Genomic DNA, 11,130 nt, shown 5'->3' on the forward strand with positions numbered 1-11,130 from the left:
CCCACAATTGCAGAACATGAAGTAGTGGTGAATGAAGAAGTTGGAGACGTTGATGAGGATCAACGGGATCGTGTGGTACCAAGTGAAGCCGGTGACCAGTCGCCAAGTCACCACGCCAATCATGGAGCCAGTGACGATCAGGGTCCAGATGATGCAGAGAAGGCGCATGTTGCGGTACTTGTTGCTCTTGTGGGCTTTGCTATCGCCGGAGGCAGCCCAGAGAAGCTCAATGTTGAAGACGCGGTCTTTGATCGCAGTGAGATAGGCGTAGCTCTGGACAGTCATGATGTGTTGGACGTTGAAGCCGTAGGTGGCTTTGGACCAAACGCGCATCAGGATAACGCCATAAAGAATCGAGGGGATTGCGAATGCCAGGTTCCAGAACTTAAACCACTCGGGACGGATGGCGAGCAGCAGGGTGCCCGCGATGGGAGACAGGAAGATGTTGGCAGAGACGGCAGAGTAGTAGAGAAACCCTGTTGAGGTTAGCATGGTTGCGGATTCAAGAATGATGGACTACTTACCTGACAGATAGCAAACCTTCTGCATGAACGTGAGGTTCGAAACCCAGAAGTGACCATTCGTCAACAGCGTCGTGCTGCCACGAGCCCATCGCATCTGCTGGGAGAAGAAGGCCCGAGGCGAATCTGGGCAGACGCCGGTGGCGAGACAGAGAGGAATATACTTGACCTTCCAACCACGGTCTACCGCGCCAAAGCCCGTATGAACATCCTCGGAGAAACCAATCTCGGCAGTACCTCCAACGTCAACGAGAGCCGCACGACGGTACATGGCGTTGCTGCCAACGCAAATCGAAGCGCCCCAGCGATTGCGGTTGACTTGAACAACACGGTAGAACAGCTCCTGCGTAGCACCAGCACCCTGCTCGACCCAAGTCTGCTCATCCAGAACACGGAAGAACTGAGGGCTCTGGACGATTGCGGTCTTCTCGTCATCGAGGTGCTCAACCATAAGTTCCTTGACGAAGTCGGGACGTGGACAAAAGTCGGCATCAAAAATGCAGAAGAATTCGCCGTCGGTCCGCGCGAAGGTCCATCGCAGATTCCCTGCCTTGCGAAGACGGGGTCTATCCTCGCGGACAGAGTAGATGAATCCAAACCGCTCAGCCAGCAGACGAACCTCTTCCTGAGCACCATCGTCCATGACGTAGACCTTGAGTTTGTTGGCTGGCCAATCCATGCGAGCAATGTGGTTCCAGGTGTTCTCAAGAATCTCTATCGGTTCCTTGCAAATGGGAAGGTATATGTCGACCGTCGCGGCATTGAGGTCATCAATGGGGAATCGTTCAACGCGGTCGAGATGTGATTGGTAGTCCCAGTCGCGGCCAACGATACCAACACCATAGGAGATGAGGAGGTACAGGCACATGCAACCAGCAAAGACTCCATACCAGTAAAAGACAGGCGAGGACAGGGTGAAGAGCCACATGCCCGCGCCAAGAGCAAGGAATGAGACGACGCCGAAAACGTAGAGTAAAATGCGGTTGGTGCTGGTATACATGATTTTCTCCTCATCAGTCGGGCAGACGGGTAAGACCAGGGGTGGAGGCTCGATCGGGTTGTATGTTCTCCTGAACTTGTGATACATGCGCTTGTGGAATGGAAGGTCGGACCCAGGCCGCAAAGCAGTGACATGCTTCTCAGTGATCTTCTCAGGATCGACCTGTATGATGGCGCCATCCGCACGACCTGCGAGGTGGCCTTGGCCGACACTGAGAGTAGAGGTTGATGGATTCTCGTATTTCTCGCTCTCATCATTGACGCCGAGCTGTGCTCTGCCCAGCGGGGAGGGTTCCTATGCGCAGGTCAATATCACGTCCGTGCCCTGGTGTTGAAGGCACCTACGATTTCTGGTCGACTCAAGCGGTGATGCGAAGGAACGGCGCCAGCTCCAGGTCTACGAGGGGCTTGCTGACCAGCAAGACCTTCATGACTGTTGCGATCATGATCAATGACATTCTGTGTCGAGTCAGCCAATCATCTCACGCACTGCATTCACTGCGGCGTGGAGCACGAGCGTACCACGGTGAATGTTGAGTTGCTTGCCAGGGAAACGGCAGCACTGTCGTCAGTGTCGAATGGATTACGCTCAAACGGGTTCGAACCAGGCCCAGAATCGGGGGTGTTACCCCGAGTGTGGCCAGGCGTCCAAGGGGCTGACATGGCGGACGCTTCGGTGAGTGGTGACAGTGGCGATAGCTGGTCGTATCCGATGCGGTGTAACGGTCTCGAGACGACGAGACACGGGGCAAACGAGTGCGAGTTGATTGCCGAGTTCAGCGGGCGAGGGCGTGCTTCGGTGAAATCGTTGACCGATTCTAGTATCCAGGCGCCGGTCTGGAGGCTGTTCTGAGCGACTCCCGAGCTTCTGACGTGCAGGAATGGTGATAGATCTCGAACAATGCGTAAAAGCGCTTAGAGTTCGGCGATTGTACTTGGTACAACGAAGTCCAAGAAAAAGCGAGTGACTGGTGGTGCGAGGACCTTGTTTACTGATGATGCATCGGGGACCAAGAGGGCTGCTCTCTCAGTCGTAGTGGTCGATGGTGGGGAGACAAACGCAGTCGGGACCAGGGGGGGAAAGACGGCGATCGACTTGGACTGGGGAAAGGTGACCTTGTCCCTGAGGCGAGAAAACGAGAGTCGAGGTGAAAGCGAGTGTTGGTGTTGGTCGGAGAGGTTTTGTCCAGGAAGCGGCTCCAAGGGACGTTAAGCCACTTGATAATGGCTCAGGAACGGCGTATCTTGGAGCTCGATGGTGGAGAAGGAAGGAAGGGGAGGAAGGGAAAAGAAGAGTGAAGCGAGCATCAGATCAGGCCAGGTGAAGATCAAGGTCATCGAGGTGAAGCGGCATGGTGATACGATCGGGATCCCGTGGTTGGCCAAGATGCTAAGCAGCAAGGCAAGGCAGGCGCAGGCATGTCAAGAAAGGAACAGGCAGGGTGGGAGCAGAAAACACGAGGCACAACAAGCAGGCAAGACAGGTCAGATAGCTGGGTCGAACAAGGGGAAGCAAGCAGAACGGCAGGCGGCCCCCGACAACAAGCTAAACAGTGAATGGGAAGGAAAGAGGTGACTGACCAGGGACGGGAAGGTGCGAAAACGGTGGATTCGCCAAGCAGCGTAACCAAGGCAGGCCGCTAGACAAGCAGGCACGAGAAGCCAGAAGATAGCAGTAACATGGGCCTCATCTGCCTTTGCATCTGCATCAACAGCGCCAAGGGTCAAGCTGCCAAGGGACCAAGAGCCGACCGTCCCAAGACCCAAGACCCAAAACATGGAAGCGGTTGCCCAAATGCTCCGGATACGTGGCCAAGAAGTCTTGGGACAGATTCCGTTCATGATGGCCCGAATAACGAGTGGATACGGCCATGGCACACTGATATCCCAGTCTATGACTATGCGACGACGCATTACATGGTACGCATATTGCACCAGCCAGCTTGCCCAGGGGCTTGAATTACAAGCCTAAAAAGAGGCGGCGGCGTTCCCTCTAGCCCAAGACGCCAGACGGAACGCCGCCTAAGCCTTCGGCGACATTTGCTGAGCAGGCAATCCGATACGAAGGCGGCTGGCGGCACACCGCAGCAAACAAAGGGACGCGAGGATGGGGGCGGCAACCAGACCTCATGGGGAAAGTCCTCAGCATCAATGCGCACGCTCAGTCACCATGCTGCCAGGGCGTGTGGGACTCATGAATCAACGCCGTTGATAAGCTTGATTCAAACCTCGAAGATATTGGGGGAGGACAGGGGTTCGCGGGAGACGAGACAGTCGACACATCGGGACGGCGGCCAAAAGGGAATTACGCCCGCTTCCTGCATCTGCCGTCCGTCAACTCGCGTCATCATGAAAACTCAGTCAATAGAGAGAAAAAATCAGCTGAATAACCAAACTCAACTCCACAATTGAGCTCGGACACACTTCAAGGCGCTCGTTCTTCCACTCGTGAGAACCCAGCAAGAATCCGGACATGGCATCTGGGGATATCCGCCGGCCGCCCGGTGCAAGAAGACGTACACATATGCACCAAGCGGGCTCTAAGCCAAGTCGGGTAAGTAATGCCTCTCATCTCCACGAGCCTTGGCCCTACGGGGCGGTCCCTAGTTCCGTTTCTGGGGGACCCTAGCTCGGCCCCGTTCCTGGGCCGCCGCTGGTGATGTCTCGCCTGCACCACAGGGACAGGAAGGAGGGAGGCTGCTTCGTCAGCCATCAACCTGTCGTCCATTGGTCGTGAGGGAATGGAACGCGCCAGCTCCAATGCTCTTGTTGCCACAGGAGCCATGAGAATATGACAACGACCCAAGACAGTGTGGAAGAATTTGATCTTGGCCCCAATAGCATTCACCTAAGTTACCTACACTTGCTGCACAAGACTGTGGCAGCGCATTAGCACAGCGGCTGCCGGAGCTTTACGGCTGTATCCATCATTTTACGTCACCGTGCAACCGCTACTTCACTGCCAAATTGCCGCACACCAGCAGCCAAGCTCCCTACAATCATCGCGCTCCATCAACGGTGCTACCAAAGCAGGCTCGCCGCAAAGCAGCACCAATTTGCAACAATTCTGATCAAATCGTGATAAATCGCCTCGATTCTCAATGGATATCCACGGTGGCAATCTCTCCCTCGGCTCGTCGGTGGATAGCAATGACGAGCCAAGTCGCTTCCAGTCAGGGCAGCCAAGCAGACAATCAGCCAATTGTCCGAGCTTCTGCGTTCCCGCTCGTCCAGGATCGTCCTCCGCTTTGCACCTGCAATCTTCCCAGACAGACAAGCCCATCTCATGGGATGTTGTTTGCGTCCTTGATCGCCAGCGACATCAGCTCAAGACAGCTCCAGCCGTTGGGGAGAGGGGCCCCCAAACAGTCTAACAAGTTGCGCGTCCTTGTATCAGCCGCGGTAACACAGCTGCCTAACGAGTTCGACTTTGAAGCGCTTTCCTCGCTGGTGATGATCGTCCAGCGTGCCATCCGATCCGGCCGCACAGCCGATCATTCAGCAAAACCCAACCCATTTGGATCTTTCCCTGTCGTTTCCCAATGCTACTGTTCATTCCGTGTGTAGACCAGCGCTCCTACCTCTCGTCTTCCTGCGCAGCACACCAGCCCAGGCAGTTCGCTGCCCCTTGAGCGCATGCTGATAAGGACCCCACCCTTCGCATCTACTGCACTGGACTGGTACAGTAAGACCTTGCACTCTGCCCCTGGGCCCTCCATCACCCGGTCAGTCCCACATGCCGACAATGCCGCACCGTTTTCCCCGCCAAGATATTCTCCGTCTTAAGGCTATCCTGGCAAGGGGGCGGGACAGAAACGGAACAGGGGGGCGGGACAGGGGGGACTCATTTTGCACAAAGCACCGACCGGCGCGCGCGTCCCTTGGCGAGCGCAATACTTAACGTACACGGAGGCGCGCGCACACGCAAACCTTGGCCGACACCGCCAAGGTGGGGGTGCCGAGAGCAAAAAGCCAAAGGACTCAATCAGAGCGTCATCATATTTCCCGTCTGCTGCTGCCTCCAGTGTTACGGGCACATGGGAGACAGCATGTCGCGTCTCGCAACCGTCGCGATGGTGCCCTCAAAGACTCGACGTGTGAGCGATGAGGTCGAAATAAAGTCGATGCCCGCGGGCCTGAACCTTACTACTATAGCCGTACCTAAAATCACGCGCGATCGACGAACCGGCGCCCCCCGATTCGAGTCGACCAGACAGGACCTAACGAGATCCGGGGAGGCCCACGCCAACAGGCGCTGGAATACGATGTCCAGCAAGGCAAACACTACGAATCAATTCCGACTTTCGGCCACAAGTGACATGTTGTATTTGCATGTGGGCTCGAGCTCGGGCATGAGTTTCTTTCTTTATTATTCGATTTTGCTCGTCGACTGGACATTGTGCTATTGAAACCAGACTGAGGACTGCACACAGCCAAAATATTACGTCAATGACAGACGGATGCGACGAGCAGGCACCATACCTTATACAAATTGCGGTCTTTGGTCTAATAGAAAGCATAAAGCATGATTCAAATCACCCCGCCAACTCCGTGCAAAGAACCCCGCAACATGGCGCAAACCGCTGGATATTCGTACACGGATCTCCTGCTTTAGAAACCAAACGCAACCGCCAGTGCCATAGCCGCGGGCATAACGAGCGTCAGAGTTGAAAGGCTGATGGCCGCGCCGGCGCTGTCATTGTCGTTGCTGGAGCCGCCATTGTTGTTGTTGTTGCTGCTGCCGCTGTTGTCGTCATCGCGAGCACCATCGTAGCCATCGGCGTCGAGCTCCATTCCAAAGTTGGCAGCAGAGAAAGTTACATTCTCGTTAGAAAACCATGTTTCCGAGCCGAATTCAACAAGGCCCAACCAGGGGTCGGAGGGGAAGTCTTCGATATCGGAAGGGTTTGACAAGATGTATTCGAGAAGAGGGGCGACATCACCGTCAAACTCGTTCACGTCTTTGCCATCGCGAGTGACCCAAGTGAAGACATGGCGGCCGCCAGAGTTGGTGTTGTACCAGAGAGAGCTATTCGGTCAGTACATATCCGAACGGATGGGGATCGTGACAGCCCAACATACAATTCGTGGTCACCAACAGTCATGTTCGTCAAAATGCTGTCACCCTCGAGCGGCTGCGCACCGGAGCCAATTTTACCGAGCCAGATCATGACCTCGTATGACGAGTTGACTGGGTTGTACGTGTTCATGCGATCCCCATCGAAGAAGAAGTCCCAAGCAGCATTGCAGATGACGCCAGCCTCGAGAAGCTCCTCCTTGTTGTCGTCCCAGGTGCTTGTGCTAAAGTCACGGGGTGGGCTGCTGGGGTTACCGAGAGTCATGGTCCAGTCGGTCTTGAGCTTCATCTCGCGAATGGTGCTCAGCTTTGTGGGCAGATTCTCGTGGTTGAGACGAACGTAGGGGTACGAGTGCACATCCTCAATGTTCTCAGGCCAGTTCCAGACAACGTCAAAAGAAGGTCCGCTCTCGTCAACGGACATGCAGACATGACCGTTCTCGGGACTCTTGGGATTCCAGGCATTGGGGTAGTCTAGCATGGAAAGATCAGTCTTCGTTCCGCTGCGACGATGTTCGAGTCGCACTCACACATGATAGTATCATTGAACTCGCCAACCCTTTCCTTTCCACAGACTGTCGCATCGTAGGTCTGAGAAGACGCGACGCCCAGAAGCGCAGCAAGACTGCCGCTTAAAAGGAGTGTGTTGATCATTTTGCTGACGGGAAGCTGTCCAGCCACGGCCTGCGGTGGTCGTGGGCTTGCGATTCAGCGACTTGTAACGCAGGCGAGATCCTTTAGGAACCGTCCAGAAGAACGTCGGCGTTTAAACGAGAGTACGTCGAAGTGCAGACAAAGGCGAAAGGAAGCAGAGAGATCGGACAGGCGCGGAGAAGTGGTGGAACGGGGAAGTGACTGCTTTTGTCCACTCAGGCAGTGAACGGATTGGGTGGTGGAAACGAGGAAAGGAAATAGATGCAGGCCAGGTGCGTCCCAGTGTAGTGTAGACCCAGCTGCCAAGGCCTGCATGGCTGTGGCGGAGAAGAGCTGACCCGGCGGGCAAGGACGCCTGGAACAGGCCTACAGCTAGGTCGATACACGCTGGGCCCCTGCCATGGGGGGCAGGGTGCGCTGGCAGGCGACGGTCGGCGGTTGAGGTGCACCTACCGTACCTTGTACGATAGGTTAGCTGGTTCCAGGTACCAAGAGGCGGGCAGTGGGATGCAAGACTCACCAGCCAGTCCATGGACGGGAACGAAACTGCACGAAGTGCCCTGTTAAGCCTGTCCAGCTACGGGATTAGCATGATGGACCCCGAGGCCTTTCCGCGATTGAGAAAACCAGATGTGCTTCCTACACCGCACCTGTCCAGCACTCCGAATGGCTTCTAAACCAAACCACCTCAATGAATAGCACGATCGCGAAAAAGGTTTCGCAATAACAAACTCGACTCAGGATGACTCTAGGCCCTCCAGAATATCCAGTCACTTCTTGACAACCTGATTGCTACATGACTGAGGACATGGCCACTCCAAATGACAGTCCCTGTGAAGAGTCGCTCTCCAGTCACAACCCAGAGTTGATACCGAGAACGCAACTCCCTGTTTTGGCACGACAGTCATCATCATGGTGGTTATAATTGCACTGGCTACATATCCGTCGTCATGATCAAGATCATTCGGCTTTTATTTCCACCATGGCCGGCAGGGTCGAATTGGCATGAAGGACTCATTGTGAATTGGCTTATTTCTCGAACACTTCTGACCGTCTCTCTCTGCCAGCATTGCAACGGCTCACTGTGGTTTGTCCGCCGTTTTCGCAAAAGCGACAAGAGAACGATCCACAAATTGGCGTCGTCGTCAGCACTCCGCCCCCGAGATGTATCTCGAACACCCAGATGGAGTCCAAAGTCTTGGCGGTCAGTTCAAAAGACCCGTCTCCTGGACCCCCATCATGTTAACGGGGTTTCGGTACTCTTGCTTGCGCTGTAACACCAGTACCTGCATCCCTTCACAAATGCGGTGTGGTGCGTGTGTATGTGTGTGTGTGTCCCTGCCGATCGCATGGCCGAATGCGATCGACAACGGCCGACAAAAAGTCTTGGGCGTATTTTAGGGAGATGACCCTTTGCTATCCACTGGATCGGGAGGGGCAATGCCAATGTCACTCGCGCCCCTTTTCGATGCCTATCGGCTTGCCAGCTTGCCAACTCGCGTGCACCTCATGCCCTGCGAGCCCCCCCTTCAGCGCGGAATCGGACACTCTCAGTCGATCACTGGTTGGCGTCTACCGGGCCGGCGGCTGCAACCTTTTCTCGTAAGAAAACGTAAAATGGCAGTGGCAAAGACATTCGAGAAAGTCAACATTGCCTGACATTGACTGTATTCAATGCGGCTGCCCTGATCTTCCCGTCTTCGACTATTATTATGGCACTTGCGATGCTGGTTAGCCAAAACTATGGATGCACCACAGTAACGTGAGTGGTGTGGAGTTTACCCTGGAACACTGTCACAGCAAATGGTACAAGTGGATGCGAGATGAATATAGCAGTACCATGTACATGCCTGGAGATAGGGACGTGCTTCGTAACAGACACTGGACGACCAAGACGACCAAGACGTGTTCTGAATAAGAAATGTCTGTAGGGCCGACGAAGAATGGGGCTGTACTGAGAACGAGCTTCCCACCTACCGCATGAAGTCGAGGCCAGGGTCTAGGTAAAGCTTCAGCGGCTTCCGTTCCCTGGTCTCACGATATGAAATGTCTTACATCCTTATGCCGGGCTCACCAGTGATGGGTGATGTCACCGCTGTGCCCACCACGCTTGCATCCTAGTTTGCCATGCTGACAGCATCCAGCGACTGATACGGGGTCGTATTCTAGAGTCAGTCGACACCAACATGCGGATTATTGAACAGGCTTAGCGACGCGGCATCAGCCTGCCGCTGAAGCCATCCGCACACTGCCCAGGTAGAACACGACCGTCCACGGAGTCCCAGGGGCGGTCGATCACAGCATGGAATCGTTGCTCGAGGTAAGGTAGACGAGCTGGTCAAGCACTCAAGCAATCACCACTCCAAACCCGTCTCCTGTCGCTGCTGACTATTCTGATCTAGAACGAACCAAAATGTGATCGGCCGAAAGTGGCGCGTCCTGGGCGCCGGGGGAAACAGGACGGAGAGGGTCCCTCTGTCATGCGCAGCCAATCCGCTGGCGAATTCGGCGCTGATGGGCCCCGTGGCGCCATAAAAATTAGGGGGTTGCAGTGGAATGTTATTAGCGATAAGGTGACCCTGTGGTTGCCGGCCAGCAGCCTGAATGAGGAGGGGGGCCAGGGGGATGTACTTGTTCATACCGCTTATCCCTGGAAAGGCCGGGGCAGGGTGGAACGCGTTGACAGGGAGGGGGTTCGAGGGCATTGTCCGTACCTGGCAGACGCTCTATTGCTCGAAGAGAAAACAAGGCGAAATTTTAGTCTGATGGTTCGGGATGCGAGCACAAACGCCATGTAGTTGCTTCACCCTTCATGAAAGACTTTCCAACAGAGATCCTGCAGCAAGGTACCTGGTAAGGTAGTACCTCGCCTTCAGACTCAATCTTCAATCACCTCATTTTCAGAATTACGCGTGGACCCCAGGACTGGGATAGCTGGCCCACCATGCCACCACGCCAGGGGGGGCTTAGGGGACATTGGGGGAGGGAATTTGGGGGCCATCGTCACTGCACTAGAGAGGCCGCTGCGGTACACTAGTTTCCCAGGCGGGCAATCCCATCTCCCCGTCTTATTGATTGGCAGGAACGGCCAACATTCTGGACATGGAGATTGGGTGGTTTTGTTCCATTTGTAACGCATCTCCACGTGCGACCCCCCCTAATTCCTTCCTGCCAGTGAAGCCGCCACAGGCCGAAACCCACCGCAAGCGGGCAGGCATGGCTGACAGGCATGGCTGACAGGCATGGCAAACTGGGCAGGAAGATGAAGGGCGGCAGGTACGTCCTGCCGCAACCAAGTCTCTGCTCCGCCGTCAAGCTGCGGACCTGTTCATTCTGGGCGCCAAGACATTTACACCCGAACAACAGCCAGTATATCAAGTGTCCCTGACACGAAAATTCTGGCGGCCCCCGATCGCTGCTGATGGACGGTTTTCGTTCTTGTATGAAAGAACTTGCCGCCCCTCTTTCTCTGCTTGACCTGCCTCATCGATCTCCTCCCTTGGACGGTGCAATTGACCTAACCTCGTTGCTCTCTGGTATACTCTGCCGCCTGGCTGTACGCTCATCCTCCCTCAAACCACAGCCGCACCCACATCCTCCACACCGCAAGTAGCACGAGATCCGACTCGATCCTGTCTAACCCCTTGGCTCGACCCCCTTTTTCTGAACCCGCCCGCCCTCTTTTCTGCCACGGTCGCCTCGAGAAACTCGATCCGACTTCCACTCGCTTCTCTCCCCCCGATAAACCCAACGCGACTCCTTCAGCGTCGCAACGCGACCTCAATTTCTTTGCAAACCGCCCCCCAGCCCCTCACCAGCTCGGACGGCTTTCATGGCTGCCATTCCCAACCGCGCCGCCCTGAACCCAACCGACAGAAT

The 11,130-nt window shown here is 55.3% G+C and overlaps 4 protein-coding genes across 4 annotated transcripts in view; 2 read left to right on the plus strand and 2 right to left on the minus strand.

Annotated features, from left to right (window-relative positions):
* Positions 1-6: 6 nt before the first annotated feature.
* On the minus strand, positions 7-2,183 carry VDAG_02123 (cellulose synthase catalytic subunit; the record flags this gene model as incomplete). The annotated part of the gene is made up of 4 exons (XM_009658152.1): positions 7-476; positions 525-1,815; positions 1,866-1,979; positions 2,043-2,183. Coding segments are annotated over 4 exons (2,016 nt in total), but the record flags the coding sequence as incomplete, so codon positions are not given.
* Positions 2,184-3,628: 1,445 nt separating this feature from the next.
* Positions 3,629-4,591, plus strand: VDAG_02124 (uncharacterized protein; the record flags this gene model as incomplete). Its single annotated transcript, XM_009658153.1, has 3 exons — positions 3,629-3,880; positions 3,934-4,074; positions 4,396-4,591. The coding sequence occupies exons 1-3, from the start codon at positions 3,672-3,674 to the stop codon at positions 4,589-4,591; spliced, it is 546 nt and encodes a 181-aa protein (XP_009656448.1). The 5' UTR covers positions 3,629-3,671.
* A 1,540-nt stretch (positions 4,592-6,131) lies between these two features.
* VDAG_02125 (uncharacterized protein) lies at positions 6,132-7,251 on the minus strand (the record flags this gene model as incomplete). Its single annotated transcript, XM_009658154.1, has 3 exons — positions 6,132-6,549; positions 6,603-7,071; positions 7,128-7,251. The coding sequence occupies 3 exons, from the start codon at positions 7,249-7,251 to the stop codon at positions 6,132-6,134; spliced, it is 1,011 nt and encodes a 336-aa protein (XP_009656449.1).
* A 3,229-nt stretch (positions 7,252-10,480) lies between these two features.
* Positions 10,481-11,130, plus strand: part of VDAG_02126 (UDP-glucose 6-dehydrogenase) — a gene marked incomplete at both ends in the record, with an annotated part of 2,928 nt that continues 2,278 nt past the window's right edge. The window contains one exon of the mRNA XM_009658155.1: positions 10,481-10,527. Within this exon, the coding sequence (XP_009656450.1) occupies positions 10,481-10,527 (47 nt within the window). The remainder of the gene's footprint in view (positions 10,528-11,130) is intronic.

The sequence above is a fragment of the Verticillium dahliae genome, genomic scaffold (genome assembly GCF_000150675.1).
Source record: "Verticillium dahliae VdLs.17 supercont1.3 genomic scaffold, whole genome shotgun sequence".
Lineage (NCBI taxonomy): Eukaryota > Fungi > Ascomycota > Sordariomycetes > Glomerellales > Plectosphaerellaceae > Verticillium > Verticillium dahliae.